At 42.0% G+C, this 21,942-nt stretch overlaps 1 protein-coding gene across 1 annotated transcript; it reads left to right on the forward strand.

The window, feature by feature from the left end:
* The first annotated feature begins 6,561 nt into the window (after nt 1-6,561).
* mtch2 (mitochondrial carrier homolog 2) lies at nt 6,562-21,159 on the forward strand. The gene is made up of 13 exons (XM_080764385.1): nt 6,562-6,690; nt 8,723-8,807; nt 9,868-9,974; nt 12,588-12,611; nt 13,866-13,919; nt 15,902-15,959; nt 16,060-16,111; nt 16,576-16,635; nt 17,460-17,553; nt 17,756-17,803; nt 18,066-18,133; nt 18,801-18,876; nt 20,018-21,159. Exons 1-13 carry the CDS (start codon nt 6,604-6,606, stop codon nt 20,102-20,104), a joined length of 900 nt encoding a protein of 299 aa, XP_080620511.1. The 5' UTR covers nt 6,562-6,603; the 3' UTR covers nt 20,105-21,159.
* Nucleotides 21,160-21,942: the final 783 nt, after the last annotated feature.

The following is a 21,942-nucleotide window of genomic DNA, read 5'->3' on the forward strand; positions in this document are numbered from 1 at the left end:
TACAAGCCGGTCAGCATGTGTGTATGGTGTACTCACTGTGTATACTTTGACAGATCTCTCTCTCTCTCTCTCCAACAGGGGGAGCTGTAGGAGGAGGATGAGAAGAAATGAGAATGTGCTTTGCTTCTGATTATTATAAAACAAACAGCACATGTTAGGCTGGTTGAATAAGCTTTGATGTCATCAATATTTACTTTTTATATACTCTTGCAAAGAGTTATGTTTTTGACTTTGTGCCAACAGACTTGCATATATCCAATTCATTATATAGTTCCGTAATGATCAAACATTTTTAAAAAATCAATAAAAACAATGTGGCATTATAAAAACCTGTTCACCTACATTTATTTCTGTGTCGATTCACGTTGAATGTTACAGTACATAATATCCTCTCTGTCGGGTAGAAACCTCATAATGTTCAAAAACATTACTTTTCAGAATTCAAATCGAATAGAAATAGGGGGGAAATAGCAGACGTACAATCTCAAAAGCTTGTAGATCGCCTATCTCTGCTGCTTTTGTGCAACGAATTATAGTGTGACCAAATGGCCAACTGAACTTTAAATGTTTGCCAGGAACTAAATGATAAAACTTTAAAACCGCACTATTCCTTCATACTTTCACATAGAAACTCGATTCACAAACAGAACGATGCCCCTTACTGGTGTAAATGCACACTTGATACTGCGGCCGCAATTTTTACACTATGGATATATTTTTTACATCACCAAGTTCGCACAGGTCTGCTCTCAGATTTAATCCAAAAACCTAAACTGTGTCATGTATACATTTTAAGTTAAGACCATTAATATCAATCAACCCATGTCCCTCTGCATTATAGCAATTAGTGTGGTGGTCTAGTCTTTGGTAAGTCTTTGGCTGCTCAGTGGTGCAAATTGCAAAGTAACTAAGTACTGTACATGTTCTCAAGTTTATACAAGTGCTTACAATGCACAGTGCAATAATTCCAGCATTTGACAGCGTTAGTTACTTGTTACTTTTCAGATTAACCTACAGTAACCACATACAGCCAATCTACAATGTAACTTGTGCTTGATCTGATATTGTCTGAAAATTTGAGTACTTGGTACTCAAAGTATATTTTTGTTATACAGATTGTATTTAAAGTGATTGTGAAAGCATGACAGGGACAGATTATTTCTGTTGCTCGACAGTTTGAGTTTGTTTGAACAATTTCGCAATAAATGGTAATGCCTTTCTAAACCTTCAATATCGAGCTCTCTGCTGGAATCCTTTGGACATATTTCAGAAAATGAAAAACAATAATAAAACAAACCAGTGTTTCAATGGATCCAATAGTTATTTAGTCATAAACCCTTGTTAATAGGTTTATCGATTCAATGTTTATAAAACCCACACACACTCTTAACCACTTAAACTTCCAACCATTTTAGCTATTTAATACTCTAGGACAATGTTGTGCAAAGATAGACGATCTACGAGCTCACAATGCAGTGGCATTGTGAGCTCGTAGATCTGCTATTTGCACTACTTTTACCTTGCACTACTTTTGTGGAGAAACAAACAGTTGAAATATGGGGACACAAGGTTTCTGCACGACAGCGAGCATTATGTTTGCTAACTACTCCTTTTTGTTTCAAAATGATTCAACGCTGAAAGAGCTTCTGTTTTCTGGTTGCTTATGAAACACATTGAGACAATGAGCAAGAGTCTAGGATCTGTTGTAACATTTACTGTATTTTGTGCCCAAATTTAATTTGTTTCCTACACATAATATAATTATTTTGCTTTAATAAAGCATGTTCACAGTCATTGACATAATTTTCTGTTGGCACTTGGCAGTTAAAATCACAAATACTAAAATAAAAGACATAAACAACACATATAATATCTACATTAAAGGGTACCACAGCCAGGTCACAGACAAGGTCAGAGAGAAAAGGATGAGGCTGGTCATCACATTAGGAAGTCATTATGCATTCATTCATTTGGAAAGGGCACTTTGAGTCGACATACCTCTCAAAATACACAATAAATCATTTGACCCAATGGTTGTCAAAGTGGGTTCCGGGAAACCCCAGGGGTTCCCGAGGGTCACCATGCTGCAAAATGATTGATAGTTAGTAACCAAATGGACCCTTACAGGTCTGCAACTCTGACAGAGTACAATGGAACCCTTCCAGGTCTGTAGATCTGACAGTGTACAAATGGAACCAAATGGATCTTTACAGGTCTGCAGACTGCAACTCTTGACAGTCCCTGAAATCTAAAAATAGGAACCACCACACTAGACCATGAGAATATACCTCGCCAGCATGAAAACAAAAGCGACGACCTCCAGAACAAGCTTGACCATCATGAAAGCGAACGTGATCAGCATGAGAGTGCCGATGATTGACAGCGAAACCGTGATGTAAACGCCAACACAGACGAGCAGGATGCATGCCCAGCACGAAGACCTTAAAGACGGGATGTCGGAACACCCTGGGAACGATCTGATCCACGTCCGGCGCGAGCACCAGCCGAGCACCAGGGTCCTTGTCCTGAACGTAGCTCTCTCTCAGTAGCCTGGCCGTCTCCTCACTCACCAGCACGGCCGGAATGTGGATCCATTTCAGAAGGTGGGCCGATCTTGGTGCGATTAAGTAGTCGTCGTCGGAAGAGGAGTTGACGTTGTGAACGATGGCGGCCTCGTAGCCCGCCTTCTGGGCGTTGAGCACCTGGATGTCAAAGTCGCAGTTGTAACCGGTAACCATGGCGATGAAGTCACCGGAGGAGGGGGGGCGGGGCCACGGCCTCGCAGGCGTTCTCCGGCCGCGCGGTGACCAGGAAGGCCTTCAGGCCGAAGACGGACGGCCGGTAGTCTGACAGATAGGTGGCACGGATGTAGTGGAAGATCCATCGTTTGTCGTTGAAGGAGTAAATGGCGATGTCTGCCGTTACGGAGGGCGCATTGAAGAAGATAAGCAGCAGTAGTGAGAAGAGGGGAAACCGTGTGCTAAACTTCATCACTATGAGGGGATGTTCAGATCGCTGACAATATTTATATCATTGAACTCTCCCATGTTGGTGCGTCACTCGAACTTGGGACCATAGACAATATTAGACATCGTATACCTAGTAGTATGCCTGTCAATGTAGTTGCTGACCCAGCGCATGCTCCCTTTTTACTGCTTTCTATAGGTTTTGATGATGTTGGACCCTTCCACGTCATAGTTGTCTCACATGTGTAGTGTCTAGTCTACACCGTGCACAAGTAGCCTCGCGTAGCGATAATATCACTGCGTGGATATTAGTCTCGTCCCTCTCAATGTTAGATATTTTTCTGCAATTTCCCACCCCATATTTGCATACTGGGCCCTTGGTTATAGTCTGCATGGCTCCAGACAAATCTGGTTGGCTCGTCACCATTTCGGCCGTGAAGTCCTTCCACAATTGAGAGGTGCCTGGGGCATATATACATGGCAAAGGGAGAGCTTCAATTGAAGTAGAGCTTCAATTTTCCCTCCCAGATTGCTTGGGACGGAGTAATTTGAGTGGCTGTCAAGTTACTATTGGTTTCTCAAATTCATTAACCCCACTCACAGACAGCCCCACAATGATCTGCAGTGAAAGGGCTTAAGTTCACCCACCTTGCACAATCTAGCCTTTACAGTTTTAGGTGATAAGGTGACCACCGAGACGGTGATTAGTAAAAACAAAGAGATGTGTTCGGGTGAGTGGTCAGTCCCTTATCACCATGGCGTGACATCATGTTGATAAGGTGTCCACCTTATCGCCTAAAACTGGGATATGAATAGGCCCTTATGGCAGCACCCCTCCGGGGCGGCAGGTGTCGCTATTGCTCCGTGCTGTCAAACACAACCCATAACATAGTGTTGCCATGTCTGCTAATTATAAGCGATTTTGGGCTTTTTTTGTAAAGTATCTTGTAAATAATATTGGTAGTTTGCAGCATTGTGGGTTGTGTTTATTGGGCTATCTATGACTATGAATAGGCCCCCCATACAAGATTTGTGTTTAAACAAGAATGACTCAGTCTGTCAGTCATAACCATAGATATAAAAAAATAGATGCCTCATTGGCCGCTGCAGTTCGTTGGAGCGATGCGTGGGGGGGATTTACACTGGGAGAGGACATACGGCGGAAGTGTGGAAGGCACGTTACATCACGCTGCCACTTAAGCGATTACTGGCCAATCACAGCGCATCTTTACCGGGACTTGCAGACCCGAACATGTGCTCTGTGACGCACGCTCATGCTTCCGCAGGGCTTTGCAAGGAATATCAGGAAAGTTTTGCCCTCCCTTGAGCACATACGCTCAGGAGCCGGAAAGGGCGTCTATGTCTATGGTCATAACTGCCAGGTGTGTTCAGAGTAAGGGGGTTTTATGCCGACTATAGATTTCATGGGTAAGTCTCCCATTGGCTTAGAGGCAGCCTAGAGGCAGCCAATAATGAAAATCACACCCGTGTGAAGTAAGTGGTGCGACTCTGTGTGGGCGTCCCCCGGGGGTCCCCGAAACTTCCAGACCCACAGGAACGTGCCCAGGGTGCCGGCCAGGTTCCGGCCCGCGTCCGGAACGGTCGAAAATGACACACGTTACTGTGTGGGGGTCCCCGGAGCATCCAGACCCCCAGGAACAAAGTATTTGTATACTATGTGCAGTGACAATTAATTGAATCTAAATCTAAATCTAAAGCTGCGTAAGGAAGTGGTTGCACCACAAAAAGTGTCCACTGCAGTCATCAGTACGGTCATCTTTACAGTAGAGATGCTCCGATCTGCCAATATTTAATAACATAAATCCTGAAAATCGGCAGTGAATATTGTCCGATATGTCCGATAACCGATCACTGATCGGCAATTTACCCTATCTGGAGAAATCGATCTTTTAATTTACACCATTTAAGTAGTATAAATGTCAATCAGATATATATAATTTTTCATCTTTGTAACAGGCCTAAACATTCTCCCCTTCCTCCCCACACACAGGAACAGTTTTGATGTGGGTTTTGAATTTGACATAATAATTTTGGAAATATTCAAATTTGCCCCTTATGCACAAGATCAGTATAGGCCGATCATGAGAAAACAATTGGTGATCAGGAATCAGGATCGGTTCCAAAGAACCTGATCGGATCGGAGCATCCCTACTTTACAGTCATTCGTAAATGTAGTCCAGGCACTTTTCAAACACGCCTGGCAAAAAACTTTTGTGGAAATCTCACGAACGTTTGACCTACTCACCAATAAAAAGACGGGTTGTGTCAATAGAAAGCCTACTTTCCTTAGTGGACGCACTCGGAGCCCCCCACCACACGTGTACTTTTTGGCCAGAAAGGGATTTTTGAGTGGTGCAACCACTCCTACATCCAGAAATGTCCGTGAACCTGTTTGTTTGTTTGTGATGTATAGGTGTATGAGCACGAGTGGTGTGCGCATGCGTGAAATTGGAACGTGACATGGCTGCCACCTGCTGGACGCAAATGCAACTTCTGACTGCCACGGTCTGTGGGGGTGATTTAGAGGCTGCCACGCAGCACAGAAACAGGATTGATATCCATAATAAAGCTAATCGGAGCAGAGAGAGAGAGAGAGAGAGAGAGAGAGAGAGAGAGAGAGAGAGAGGAGGGGGGAGAGAGGGGAGTTGCACCACTCGGTTCACACAGGTGTGATTTTTTTTCACTGGAGGAAAAATATTCTCTATGAGGCAAAGAGGAGAGGCTGGTCTGATTTCGATTTGAGATTTAATACTGATAGTAACATAGCCTTACTGCAGGGCAGAATCGAAGCAGTAGAAGGCTATGGACCAGAGCTAATCTCAAGGTTGTTTATTTCCCCAAGACAACTGAAAAACTGCAACACAAAACATAACAATATCCTTTAAAACACAATGAAGCATGAAATATGAATGTCCTTGTTGTCAGTCAATCATGATGTCCGTAATTATATATAAACAAACACAATGATATGTACACAAACATTAAACGATCGACAGAAGTACAACACTGTTTACAAACAAAGAAAACACCAACATGTAACATACCGTGTGCGCCTTCTGCAGATTATTTTAGGAGAGCTACGTTATCTTCTCTTATATTCTTTATCTTCTCTTATATTCTTTATTTAAGGACGCTCTCTTTTTAGACGTGAGAAGAGCATCCTTGCACCACTGAAACTCAGCTTGTTCTGAGTTCAGCTCACACAGGTGCAAAAGATGCTGCCTCACTCCAATCACAGGGCTGAGGGCTCTTCTCCTGCATGCCCAAACCCAACAGGTGATTGAAATGATAGCCTAATTCAACCTGCCCATGAACCAGACAAACAGACCACAAATACAGAGCACAGTAGATGGCACTATCTCACCATGCATTTACCATATGTACCCAAATAAACACACATATAATGTTCACATATACATTTTCAGAAAGGTGAGCAATAAAATAGAATATCACAAAATACTCATTGCTGGGACAGCTACACTTGATTCTTTTCATAGACCTGGTTGCTTGTATTTGTCTCTGTCAGAAGAGAAGTGGCAACCCGGGCCCATAGCAGCAGCATAGTGTCAGTCAGTGTGTTGGTTGTAAGGTCAGTGTGACAGAGACACTGCTCATAATGGCGGACACGTGTGGTCAGGTGCTGCTGGGCTCCGGCCTGACCGTGCTCTCTCACCCGCTCATGTACATCAAAGTCCTGGTGCAGGTAAGACACACACACACACCCACCCACTTACCGGCGCTACAGCCGAGCCACAACGGGCAGAGACGCGCCGAGCCCGGGCACAACAAGCTAGCCTGGTCCCATAGCTGATGGCTGCACTGGCTGGCTGGTTGTACTGTGGCAGCTAGCCTGGAGCGTTAGCTTTAGCTAGGCTAACATGCTAGCTGCAGTGCCAAGAAAGACTGCCAAGTTGCCAACCCAGAAGTGTGTGCAGAGAGTCAGAGAGATGAATGTGGCTGCCTGGAAGACATACTGTACAGTACGTGTGTGTGTGTGTGTGTGTGTGTGTGTGTGTGTGTGTCACATCAGCATCATTTCTGATCACTTGTGAGACTTCCGTTGTTGTTGTGTGCTTGTTGTAATTAATCAAGTCAATCAATTTCGACCATTGTGACAGGTGTTTGACGTCATGGGCAGTTGACATTCAAATTAATGAATGACATAGTTTTTTTTAATGGCATTGATGCATATTGTTATAAAACCTCTTGTCTGTCTAGTTAATAGTTACGTATGGGTATTTACTCACTCGGTATATTCACTATAGCAGAGATAGTGATTTTACAAGATTTCTTATTTCAAGGAGAATTTGTCTCTGGGACCCCAAAGTGAGAACATGTTTTTGTTACTTTACTTTATATATATATAGTGTCTGTCTCCCCTCCGACAACCATTTATTTAAAATTATATTGCCTATAGGCCACCGCCTAGCCGCTACTAAAGGCCGACAGACAGTGTATCAGACAGAAGAATACACATCTATTCTCTGTGTCCTGTGTCGCAGCGTGTCTACTCTGGAGGGGTTTGTTTGAGTCCCCCCCCCCCCCCCCCCCATATTCACAGAGACTACGTATAAACACCACACACGTCCTGACCTTTTTTTTTTGATTGATTGAAATATTTATTAACGGTTTGTAGAATTACAGTACATTTCAAGCACAAACTCAATACAAAGACTGTTAACTGTGAGTGGACGACCCAATTAAGCATTACACTTGTTTACAACAGGGTCCACATTGTTCAATTCATTCACCTCATTCCTCATTTTATTGTTTGAGAAAGCAGAGCAGAGACACAGCAATAGCACTGGAGAAAGAAAAAAGTTTGTCCAGGGCAAACTTATTTTAGACGCGAGGATGCCTAAACCTGTGTGGTAGGGTAGGCCAGGGGTTCTCAACGTTTTTGGCCGGGGACCCCCGGAAATGCTTTGGCAATGTCTCGAGGACCCCCGCCCGCCCCCTCCTGACCCCCAATATAAATTGACTGCTACAATAACCTTTATAATAGAGACAATACACCATAAATAAATACTGAAACCAGATATACATTAGGGAAGGTACTATGTAAACTCTTCATTTTCATGCCATTCAGTTGCAAAAAAAGGCCATGCGCCGAAAAAATTAATTAATTTGATACATTTATTTGATTAATTAATTAAGATTAATTTGTATTGCTCTTGTATTGCTTTTAGAGACACTGGGGAGGCACTGCATGTGGAGGCACTGGGGGACACTGGGCAGACACTGGGGAGGCACTGGGGAGACACTGCAGGCACTGGGGAGGCACACTGGGGAGGCACTTGGCGGACACTAGGGAGGCATTGGGCAGACGCTAGGGTGGCACTGGGGAGGCACTGGGCAGACACTGGGGAGGCACTTGGCGGACACTAGGGAGGCACTGGGCAGACACTGGGGTGGCACTGGGCAGACACTGGGGTGGCACTGGGGAGGGGTTTTTTTCTTTTCTTTTTTTTGCAGCTAAGCCTGGCACGATTTATTTCAAGCATGGTGCAGCGCTATGCCTATAACATTGTGCAGGAAACCCAAATTTTTAAATAACGTAATTTTACGTCTTGGCACAGGTAGTATGATAGTATCTGCTGCTTAAAACGTAACCAGACGTTCCTGGCAGAGATTGGGTTGAACTGTCCAAGCTGCTCCAGTGCTCCAGTATCCCTTCTTCTGCAGATGTATATTGTGTTTTAGAGGATGTAATATGTTGTGTTTGTTTGCTGCAGGTGGGACATGAGCCTCTGCCTCCGTCTCTGGGCAGGAACATGTTTGGCAGACAGGTGTACCAGCTACCTGGACTGTTTGCCTATGGTGAGTCTGACTGGCCCAGTCCTGTCACAATGCCCACTCTAGACTGTCCTATTACAATGTTGTCACCATGTCCAGACTGTCCTATCACAATGTCCACTCCAGACTCTGTCTGTCCCAGCCTTACTCATCTGCAAAGAGAAAAGCCTGGTCACAACCTAAAGCAGAGAGTGTTGGGCCGGAACATCCGTCAGAGGTATTTCCCCCAGATACAATATTTTTCGACAAATCACAACACTTCACGGAAAATGTAAAGCGTCAACGTAATTTCCTTGAGCGGTACTTCCGCCAAAATCCCGCTACTTCCGCCAAAATCCCGCTACTTCCGCCAAATTCCAGCAATGCACTCTACAGCATAGGTCTTGCCCAGCGTGCTCCAGACTGTCCTATCACAATGTCTGACAGTCCTATCAAAGTCCAAACAGACTCCAATCTACATTGTAAAATGATCAGTTTTTATTATTAACTCGGATAGTGTACAAAATGTCTCTCATTGTATTAAATGCATTTTGTTGAACTTCCGGCTCCAGTTTTATTATTTGCGCAAGCAGAGTGCGCAAGTACTGTGGTCTGTTGGATCAAAAGTGGTATGCATGGTAGGCTTGGCTGTTAGTGTTCATGGTGACGTAATTATAGTTTCAGTTTTAGTTTTAGTTTCAATGTTGGGTGGGTGGTGTATACATGTATGTATGTATGTATGTCGGTAAGAATGGTGGTCCTTTATTGGCTATTGACGGTGACATAACTAAGGTACGCTTAATGGTAGGTATATAGACTTTATAGAGGGGCTGATCGTAAGTTCGTAGAGGTCGGCAGAGTGCATTTCTAGTCTCTGTCTGTGGTTATAGCGTAGAATGTGTCCTTTCCTTTTTTACACAGCCTAGTTAACACAATCATTCCCGGGATTCCTTGAAAATAGGAGCTCTGGGGTAATATAGAAAAGTGTGATACATTGTCGAATTGAATCGTTACCTGGTGAATGGAAATTGAATTGAATCATGAGGACAGTGCCAATTGATGTCTTGGCCAGCTCTGACTACTCGTATGTGGTGTTGTGTTTCAGCCAAACACATTGCCAAGGTGGACGGTAAAGCAGGCCTGTTTAATGGACTGGCTCCCAGGCTGTGTGCTGGAACCATCGGAACAATCGTCCACAGCAGAGTCCTGCAGGTACATACCGTATCACGGCAACTCTCTCACCGCATCAGAAACTGGGGGGGGAGGGGAGGTGGGAGTCTTGACGAATAGTCTCTTACAATAGCTGAGTGCAGATTCTTGAAGATATACAGAGAAAGCAATATCCGCACTGTCTTGAGCACTCTCTTGAGTTGAAACCATGAACTTTGTTTATCCCATTCTGACCGGGAACCCGTTTTGGTGTCGGCATCATGTTATGCTTTAGCTATTGAAAAATAACAGATCTACAAGCTCATAGCGCGCCACCGAGTGGTGCGCTACGAGCTTGTAGGTCTGCTATTTTTGAAAAATCGAAGAACGACTGACATTTTTAGAATCTGATCTCAGGTCAGAATGGGTTAATCAGACCAGTGTGTGTCCAGTGAAAACCTCGTATGAATCTGATCTCAGGTCAGAATGGGTTATTTGAGCAAGCACATCAGCAGCAGTCTATCTAGAGAAATGGACGCGTTTCGGTGACCTTCCTCAGCGTTTCACACTAACGTACTGTATCGCCACATTATATCACAGTGTATGTATCATGTTCCTTCTCGTCTATTGTGTTCCTTCTCGTCTATTTCTAATTGCACTGTGGCCCCTTTTCCACCGCTTGGGAACCGATTCAGTTCAGAACCAATTCTTAGTCCATGAGCCAGAGCTCCAAAATTGGAACGTTAATGAGTACTATAAACAAATAACCGTTTAAGTCCACACTAATTATCCATAATGTATAAATGATGGATAAGGGGTCAGGACAACTAGGCCTTTCCGTGGAGGGGTCATAATACAATTTGGACTTGAACTGTTATTCGGCTTATCATACTCATGAATTGAGTGGGCAAAGCCATACCTAGATTAAATTGTTCATAGGATAAATTTAAGTAAATTAATATACAGTAATAGCCTTTTCATATTATTATTTTTTGCATATTTTCCTATATAATGCTTAATTTGCATATTTAAATGTATAAATTCTGAATATTTGTAATACAATAAATCATTGTCTTACCTATTCACCTATCATGATATCACAGTGAAAATGTGTGATAAATAATGAAAAGTCTACTACTGTGGGTTATCATGTATTCCCCCCCTAGCTAGCATGACGTTATTTGCTAGGTCCGTACTCCGTATATATACAGAGTCGGACCCCGATGTATATAATGGTTGAGCCCCATGGCAGCTTTTAACATTGCTATGCAATCTGATGTCCGTTTACCTCGGTTACAAGCAGGATTTTCAAACCTACATAAGTCGGAATCCATGTAAACGTTCTGGCGAGAGGTAAACCGTGTGCGCTAATGCCAATGATAGCAAAGTGTGTGTATGGGGGACCGGGGGTGGAAACAACTCCTCTTAAAGTGAACACTGATGGAGGCACAGGTTAACTACATTTATGCTAACTGCTAGCGGCACAGAAATAATTAACGTTCCAATTTTGGAGCTCTGGCTCCGGTTCCCAACCGGTGGAAAAGGGGTCTGTGTGGTTTCTGGTAGTTTGTGGGGCCGCAGCTGAGTGGACAATATAGTTTACCTTGACCTTGAAATGGAATCAAAGGTCCATTTGGCCATGGTTTTAGCCTTCTGTTCCCTGTCTTGTAGACCACTCTTTCTCCCAGATATTGGGTCAGGATCCATGTTTGGGTTGCGGGCAATTTTTTCCCGTGCTGTAATGAACTGTGTGTCGTACATCATCATTCTGAATCTATTGGTATTTAAAATTATATGGACACAGCGAGGTTAGTTTGCATGTGACTGTTTGAACTGGAATGATATCTGGTTACTGGCTGAGCTGGGGAGGGCTGTTTAAATTCAGCTTCTCACCAGCCATGATATACAGACCTAAAAGATCTACAAGCTCTGCTCACAGGATGTTGCAGCTTGTGTATCTGCTAATTTCCACAATTTTTGAAGTAGAAAACAACCTGGTTAATAGTCTTTGATAAAATAATTACAAAAGAAATACAAATAAAACCTATTATTTGACTAATTAAAAAAGTAATTGTGGAATAATCACTAAACTATTTAGTTTGTTGCAGCCAGGCCTGGGATATTGTTTTTTTGGGTCATGGCCACTTAACCTTTGGTGTTGTCAGTTTTTGTTTAGGGTACAAAGGTCAAATACAAGGGGAGGAAGGACATCAAATAATACGATTATTATAAAATCACAGAAATAATGAAATCCATACGGTTTTCAATATCAGCGATTTATTATTTCACAAAATAATGTATTGGTATACTATTTACAAATAATAACCAATATTTGTAGAAACAACATGCTCAGCCCTGTCCTGCACTAGTCAGGGTCACACTCACTGGACAGGTTTGAAGATGGAGGTGAGGAGGGGGAGTTAACAATTTACAATCTCAACAAAATGATGTTATGAGTAGTGGGCCGGCACCCATACCAGTCCCAAGAAGTAGTCGAATCAGCTTGTTTTTGGCGGTCTGAAGCTTAGTAAAAAATGAGGAACTCTTTGAGAATTTGCGTGTCATCTTTGGGCATCCTTTGACACAGTAGGGATTTAAACAGTGGTTGACTGTCATGTACATTCTCTTACATGTTCTAATGTTATTAATGAAGATTAATACTACGTTATTTTACAGAAATGCCAAGACGGAGAAATTAATGTAAGTAAAACCATCTTGTTCATGTTTGAATGCAGTTGCAGAACATGCCTGTTATGTTGTTACTGGTTGTTTGATCCAGTATATCCATATGGTAACATTTACCCCTTCTACAAGTTACTCAGACATGTAAACCACTAGGTTTGCAAATATTTATTATTTTCTTAGTGACTTTTTTAACATACTTTTTCTTTTTTTCTTTTTTTTATGCTGCTGCAATGTCTGAAGAAAAACAAAATGAAACAAAATTATGTTTTACTCCTGGGTACCTGACCTGTACAGTGTACACACAATGTAACAAAGACCATCTTGAACCTTGACAATAAAGACAATTAAGGCAGGTGTATTACAGACAAACAGACAGACTCTTTATTTGTCTTTGCGGGAAATTAATTTTGCCCCAAGCATCCACCAGGACACAAAAATTACAACGCATAAATATTTGGCTGTATAGAGCGTCGCAGTCCCTCCCTCTTTCAGAACGACGAGTGGCACAGGAAATGATTCTCCATTCATTTTCTCCATAGGCTTTTCAAAAAGTATTTATTTAAAGACGGTTGCGCCGCGGACAAAGCCAACTCGGATCGTGACAAATCATGACAATAATTATGTTTTGGGCCGATCAAATAATTAGTAAGAAGAAAAACAAAACAAATAGTGTTGTATCCTGCCTTTATTTTCTTTTTATTGCTCATTATTTAATCGGCACAAAATATTGTGTTTGTTGTCATGATTTGTCACGATCCGAGTTGGCTTTGTCCACGGCGTAACCGTCTTTAAATAAATACTTTTTGAAAAGCCTTTGGAGAAAATGAATGGAGAATCATTTCCTGGGCCACTCGTCGTTCTGAAAGGGGGTGGGAATGCGACACTATAGCGGGTGTATAAAGTACATAAGGTGGCATGCCATTGACTGTACAGCATTTGCATCCTATCCTTAGTAATAGCTTTCCCTTTCCGAAGTACCTTATTGTGTGGCAACTCCATGTGCTTTTGCTTTAGTTAGTTAGTTAGTTACTTTATTGACACAAATGTATAAAACATTGGGTCCAAACAATAATAAAAAACCCATGAATCAAAAACTTTAAAAAGGTACAATACATTAAAATATACAATACACAATACAGAAACCCTTTACAACAGGAGCTTTCTATTGTTCCACAAGTGACAGGCAGGCATGTAGCATAATAAGTCTCTCTACATAAAATATTGAGCAAACACATTTCAAGGACCAAAAGCTGTATGTTTTCATTTCAGGTAACGGGGGATCAGAAGCCAGAGGATGGATCCCTGCTCCATGTGGTCAACGAGGTAAACAACGCGTTTCATCATCTATAAATTGTGTGTGTGTGGTACGTGTGCGTGCGCACTGTACTTGTGTGTGCGCACTGTAGGGCTGACCCAAAAATCGATTAATCAACGTTCAATCGATACGCACGGGAATCGATTTTGAAATTTGTAATCGAATACTCATTAAAAAAAAAGCGGACCCTTTTGGTCCGCAAGACGGCCCATTTTGGTCCGCGAGCCATGCTCGCGCCTCGCAGAGCCTCCACCGTCCTCACGTGTTAACAAGGAAGTCAAGCAGCTAGTCATGCCGTCCAGCGGTCCACAGGAAAAAGAAGTCAAAAGTGACATGGTTGCATTTTAAAATATGCAAAGAAGTCTGTATTCTTTGAAATGGAACGGCTTTACGTCTCTCTCTCTCTCTCTCTCTCTCTCTCTCTCACACACAAAACTACCGGTATTTAATTACATTTCCATTTTGCACCTTGTCTTAATACAGTGTTCCTTTTTACAAATAAAATATGCACATTAAGAAGGTTGATCACAAAGTTAGTGTGGTATAGGCTATGGGATAATTGATCTGACCTATATATATTTGCGCAACTGACTGGCATGAGGTAGCCTAGTAAATATACTTATTTGGCATCACCTGCAATTCAGTAACCTATACACATTTCAAAAGGCTTTCATATGCTATTAATATTTTTTCTAATCAGGTTTGTCCTAGAAATGTGATCATTTTCGTATAGTTTTGGATATTAACAAATTCATTTTTAAAGCACAGGGCCTCGCATTTCTCCCAGGCAGCTATGATTGCGAGCCATGCGTGCGCGCAGCAAGCACTCGTCTCGCTGCTGTCATGAAGCCTCGATTAAATGACGCTTTATTTCAGTTAATGTTACGGCAAGAGGAGAAGAAAGAAAATCCGTTAGTTACTTCTTTTGCACTTGACGGCGTGTGTTGTTTTGAATGGTAGCCAAACTGTTACTTTTTTTTTTTTTTTTTTTTTTTTTCCATAGAGAGCCTAGAGGGTTTGATTGATTTAAGAGTTCATTCATGTTACGATCGGGTGGTGTATTTTTGGTGTTTTCACATCTTCAGTTTCAATCTGAAGAGAAGCAAAATGCCTTTCGTTTACAATGTCTGGATTATAAAAACATTTATTTGAGAGGTAATGCCTGTGTCAGGCAGTTTTATTTAATGTTGACTTGTTGCGGTCGGATGTTTTATTGTAAGCCTAATTATTTGTGCGTCACTGCTTTCATGAACGCTGCTACAATTGGGCGAAAGCAACAGTTGTTGCTTATCGTTTAAAATAAATGAGACCAATCCAAGCATGCGTTTCTCTCTGCTATATCGTTGTTTAAGCCAAATTCATTGTGAGTCACTGCTCGCCTCACATCGCACCCGCCCCCCCGTTGGGTTTCGAAGTGTCGACGATCGAAACTGATTTATTTCGACGCGTCGATCATCAAAAGCGTGTTTGGAGGTCAGCCCTAGTAATTCGCCACACACGTTCCACACTACCACGGGGAGTGCCGTGTCCGGATTCTTCTCTCCTACAAGGTTTGAGTTTTAACCACTTAAGTTCAGAAATGGCCGATCTACAAGCGTTTTGAGCTTGTAGATGATGATCGGATATTCTTTTATTTGGAAGATTTATCTATAATGTAATGCCCAACACAGGGATACCAGCTCAGCTGCCCTGTGGTTCTAGTGTCTGGAGACTGGGAGGTTGTGGGTTCAATCCCCCATCCCGGTCACAACAGTTGAGGATCCAGGAATAATTTTCACTCATCGCTTCAATCAAATATGGAAGCATTTCCAGAACCATTACAGGGGTTGACACTAAAGTCTCAGCAGGTCATGTTCTACTTGCCCAAAGGTCATGCCCAATTGCCCGGAATGTAAATCGGCCATTATAATATGATAGGTAAAATATGTTTGTCCTTTATCGTGTGTCCTTTGACCCCCTGACCCCCTTTTTTGTCTTCATGTGCAAACAGACGACCAAAGAGATGATTGCTCGTTCCTGTGCCACCATCGTCACACACCCCTTCCATGGTACAGTATGAATATACATTGCATTTTGCCTATGGAACTGTCCCTGCAGTTTGAGGTGAATGGAACCTTTATGTTTAACTGTGTTGTATTCTATCTACAGTGATTACGTTGAGGTGTATGGTCCAGTTTATAGGAAGAGAAACCAAATACAGGTGATTTTTTTTACACATAATTGTGCACGCTCTTCATAACATTCAGTGTACTGTACTGTGTTTGTCATTTAGGGAAGAAAAATCACACCCGTGTGAAGTGAGGGGCGCTCTTATCATACATCATTATAACGTAACATGTCGCTTTGCACAGACACGCATGACGTACATTCTCCATTCATTGTCAATGGGAATTTAATGTTTGTGTAGGACGAAAATAGCTGATTTTCTCAGACACGTATATGACGTAAATCCTCCATTCATTGTCAATGGGAATTTAATGTTTGTGTAAGATGAAAATCTACACTAATAGCTGTATATAGGAGGGGCTAAAAAATATTAAATGAGCAAAGATGGCAGATCGGTGCAGTGAAACATTGTGCGCTCGTAGATCGGCTATTTTTGCGCATTTTGCTGGGATGTGATGAAGGCTTTGAAATAATAGTTTGTTTTGTGTTTTTCCTTAGCGGAGCCTTTGATTCCATCCTAACAGTCTACAGAGAAGAAGGAATCCTGGGATTCTTTGCGTATGTTTCAGCAATGATGTACACATGTGTGTCTCTTATGATCGAGTATGGGAATGTTGATCCATTTTCAACGGCCCAAAGCTGACCAAAGTGCTCAACATGGTTAAAAGCAAAGCAATTCAAGGCATTGATACAAAATAAGCATCAACAAAAGATATGCATTGACGCAAAACAAAATATGCAGAGTTAAGACCGGAGAACTCAAGTACAAGTACAAAAGCAAGACTAAAGGCCCCAGTCTACTGGGCAGAATTGGAGGGGCAATATGTTCCAGAGCCTAGGTCCCCTGGGTCACCCCTGCTCTTCTTGTTAGTCGTAGGAACGACCAGAAGCCAGAACCATAGCGTCCGTTGGGCAACTCAGGCCATGGCCAAGTCAAACAAGAAAAATCTGCTCATCCGACAACAATAGATACTATACATTGGCTGCCCTCATTCGCAATGTTTACCAAGCTACAAAAGCTGGCTACTTGTGCATGTCAATGATGGTCCATTGTGTGAAACTGTTCTGTTGGTAGGCATATGCTACTGTCAGATGTCCTGAAGCAGTGCAAAAGAGAATGGATAATGTTCCTGGATTCATGAATGAAGGAAAATTACAGAGGTGCAGAAAATTTGAATCTGCCAGCAGCAGCATGTCCGCAGACCGTAAAGCCATGCATAGGATATTAGGGCTGGAGTATATCCAAAAGTCAAGAGGGCGACGGGCTTAAAAAAACGATTAGAAGAACTTTAAAATCATAAACTGGGGTGATGTGGTCACATCTTTTAGTACCATTATTATTCTTTTCAGTGTTAATGTGTCATAATGTTCTGTTGTTCCAGTGGTTTGATTCCTCGTCTACTGGGTGACGTCTTGTCTCTGTGGATCTGTAACCTGCTGGCTCACCTGGTCAACACCTACGCCATCGATGACTCTGTATGTAACCGATTATATGGGGGGGTCTTCCGAAATAATTTTAAAGGTTGAATGAAATTAAAATGAATGTGATCCGCCCCAGCCCACCTTCAGCCAGGGGACATCAATGAATTGTCCATGTCAGTGTGACATTGAGTACAACTAAACATTGTATTGTAAAAGTGAGTGAAAAATGACAGTTGTGACGTTTGTTTCTGTACAGATGAGTCACACAGGAGAGATCAAGAACTGCTCCCAGGCTGTGACAGGAGTAAGTACAACACTACTGTCTGTACTGTGTATGTATCATGTGAGAGGAGTAAGTTAGTACAACACTATACTGTCTGTACTGTGTATGTATCATGTGAGAGGAGTAAGTTAGTACAACACTAATGTATGTATGTGACTGGGTTAACCAGGGATTTGCTGTCTATTTTATTCAAGACTATGGCTAAACTAAATACAAATTAGCTGTAAATATTAACACTGGTTTAAATCAAACACTACCTTCCCTCTGCTTCTGTCTTCTGCAGTTTTTTGCCAGCATCCTCACATATCCTTTCGTTTTGGTGTCAAATCTAATGGCTGTCAACAACTGCGGGTAAGCACCTTTCATTTCACTTTAAAACGGACTCCGAGGTCATTATAACATTCATAATATTTTGATGTTTGATATTCATTTGATCAGAAAAATCAAATGACTCCTTCTGTAAAAGCCCATTCAACTTTAAACTCATTGAAAACATATGTCTCTGCTTTTGGTGACTGATATTGTCCTAATGAATGTTGGACTCATTGAAGTTGCGTACACTTGTCTCGACCACAATGTTAAATTGTAATTTAGATAGCATGTTATTTAGACTCATATTATTACTGGTATTGTATAGTTTAAATGTACAGATTATTTTGATAATATTGTTTGGACTGATGCTAGGTTTTTGGTTTACCTGTGATCCTAGTTGACTGAGGTCCTACACTACTGTCTCTCTGCATTCTGATGTATGTGTTTACCTGTGATCCTAGTTGACTGAGGTCCTACACTACTCTGTCTCTGCATTCTGATGTATGTGTTTACCTTATTCTAAGTCATTCTGGATAAGCAGCAACGTTTTGTGAGCTTATAGATTGATTACTTTACTGGCAGGATTATTAACAGTACAGGTAGTACAGTCAAATGCTATGCAAAAGGGGGCTTGTTTCCAGCTACTGAAAGTATCAGGCCTAGCATATATAGAGCCATGCATTGATCTAATGTGTTGCTCTTCCAGGCTGGCAGGAGGTCTGCCCCCCTATGCCTCTGTATATCCTACCTGGGTGGACTGCTGGAGACATTTAAACACGGAGGTACAAAATGCTACTACACATCACCCTGCAGCTGATAACTACACCACAAGTACTGTGTGGAGTGGACCTTTTTTTAGCCCCATTTGGCATGACCGTACAGGGGTGGCTTGTACCCATGTAACCCATATACATGCACATAATAGTGAGGGTCAAGGAACCTTTTGGAAAATGGTGATGGCCGTTCAATGTTTTTCTAATTTTGAATCATTGGGATGCATACTTAGCCTCTCTACAAGTACTCCATCTCTGCTAACCCCCACAATCAGTCATTGGGAGGGTGAAGAAAGCCTCAGGTCTCCTCCGATACCCGGGCCATCAAGCCAACATCTTCTTTCCACCCGACAGTGAAAGGTCTCACTAGGGGGGCGTAACGCATGTGGAGGTACACGCTATCCCCCCCCACCTCTTCCCTCCCCTGAACAGGCGCCCTAACCACTTGTGGGGATCATCAATGCAGCGACAAAGATGAGCCCTCCCCATTCAGCTTCCCCCACCCGCGAACACGGCCAATTGTGTTCGTTGGAGCGCTCGGCCAAGCCGTATGCAGTGCACCATGTGGTGCTAATGACTAGTCTAAACCAAAAACTGTCTAAACTAAGTACTGCACCCGAATCATTAGGTATTTAACCCCCTTCCCGACGAGGTAGCATGACACGGTTGGTCGGGTGCAGTACTTAGTTTAGACCATTTTTGGTTTAGACTAGAAATTGGTTAGACCAGTCATTAGTCCTACAACTACAACCTATCTCAAACCCTCACCCTAAACCTAACCTCCCACGGGCCAGCACACCTAAACCTAACCTTAACCCATGTCTAACCAATGACTAGTCTAAACTAAGTATGCACCCCGGTTGGTCCGATTGGAAACCTGAGTTTGTCTAGAATCAAAATGGTATCTGTACCTTTTGGGCTACCTCAAAATGTGAGCGTGCTACATTCTTGCTAGCAATCCTGCAGGTCTCATAGGGGTAATAAAATGTGTGTGTGTGTGTGTGTGTGTGTGTGGGGGGGGGCTCTGCTATCTAGTTTGTCAATGTTCTATGCGACATTGTTGCACAAAAAACATTGAGAAGAAAATAAAAACGTAAGGTTTCTGCCAGACACCAATGATATAATTGTTTTGTTCTCTCCTCGTCACCAGGGCAACATGAGCAGAGGCAACAGTTTATTCTTCCGGAAGCTTCCAGCTGGAAAGACGTACGCCATCGACCAGAACAGATTTTTTTAAACCTGGAAGGAAGAAGGGACGTGGCATGGCGATAGAATTTAATTGTAATATAAAAGAAAACCGGGAGGTCTGGAGCCTAATGCTTTGTATGCACTTGTTTATGTTGAGGTTTGTGTTTTTCTGTTATTTTTTTTTAACAACCCGTTACTGACATTTAAGCAAAAAAAAATAAAAAACACATTTCAAGAGCAAGGTGCGCATCCTGTTGATTAGAAATTTTGTTGGAGAGCTTTATTTTGATAATGTGTATATACATATATATATATAATAAGGAGAATCGTATTTCAGTTTGTGTTCAAATTGAAAGTTGGCAGGATGCTAAGGTTGTGAAATGTGTCAATATCACCTTGAAGTAAATAAAAACAAAAGGCAAATCGTGAACCACTTTGACCTTGTGTCCATATCTGGGGCATGTCATAGGCCATTTTTATTTTTCATAAATATCCAATCTAGATCGCCTATTGTTCGCTGCTAGAAGCCATTGTACGGTGAAGTATGAAATATAACAAGTGGTTCGAAGTAAAAATGTCCGCTGTTCCGCTGTTCCACGTTCCTGCCTCATACTGTGAAAATGTCACCTCCCATAACGTAACGACTTACCCGCAACCTCCGTATTCGACCACGAACGATTGATCGCGATGATTGGTCGATCGCTCCCCTCACCCGTAATGTTGGGATTCTGTTTGCTAATGGAGTAATTATAAAATCTGCATGTTGTTAATAAAGTCTAATTAACAAAGTAAAAAAAATGGAAAGCGGGACCTCCTTATGTGATGTTTTGTCTTTGTCGTGTTTGTTAAATCATTTGATCGAAGGGTCCAGACCAGGCTGTGTGATTCCAAAGGAAACTGTTCAAGTCATTGGATGGCTAAGGTGTAGGTTAAAGGCCTTCATGCCTTTAATGCACACATTAGATGGGTGATGATTTGTAGCTAGCTAGGCATTAATGCACACAAACCGGCCCAGGAATCCGTCCCGGGCCGACTCTCCAGAGCACTGACGTGCTTGTTTGAACTCATTCTGACCCAAATAAAGATTTATTCCTTTTTGTTTTTGACTTAATGTGTTGTTTTTGGTCCTTCTTCACTGCTTCAGTGTTTTCATATCGGGTAATTATAGGCCTGTCACAATTACATAAGCGTCTAACCACAATGATTTGAGATAATCGCAATACATTTTTGCAAAATCGTTTATTAAATATAAAATAATTCAATCTACATGAAGTGTCCCTTCGTGACTTTACTCTTTTTTTAGTATAAGATTATTAAATGTAATTTGTATATTTCAGTTATTTCCTAAATTCGGTCAGTCCTATGTTGGAACATAGGTAACCCGTATACAGCCAGGGCTGCTTAGAGTAATCTTTTCTGTCTTAGCTTCATTTACATTGTTTTGATCTGCAATCATCTTTTGCCTGGAGCTTTTGAGTCTACTCAGGTAGTTCAGGGGCATCATTTTGGGGTCCTAGGAAAAGGCAACTGGCACCCCCTAGTGTTCACATTTCACCTCAACTTCAGTTCTTTCATGCACATGAGTTTTTCATGCATTAAAGTTCTCAGTCGCCATGCCTGATATCAAACATAATTTGGAGGCATGACGTGCACCGAAAATAAGTATCTAAATATCTACAAGCTCACAACACGACCTGCAGGCGCAATGTGTTCGTAGAGCTTGAGGATAATATTTCCAGTTATTGGTTATTTTAAAGATTCAAGAGTATTTGAATCTTGTGTTCAAGCAAAATAATGCATGTTGATAAGCACAAATGGTCTCTTGATATTTCATACAAGCAAAGGTTAAAGCTTATACATTTCTTCAACTGGTTGGCTAGAACATTA

Source organism: Protomyctophum bolini, assembly GCF_963924005.1.
Source record: "Protomyctophum bolini genome assembly, chromosome: 1".
Lineage (NCBI taxonomy): Eukaryota > Metazoa > Chordata > Actinopteri > Myctophiformes > Myctophidae > Protomyctophum > Protomyctophum bolini.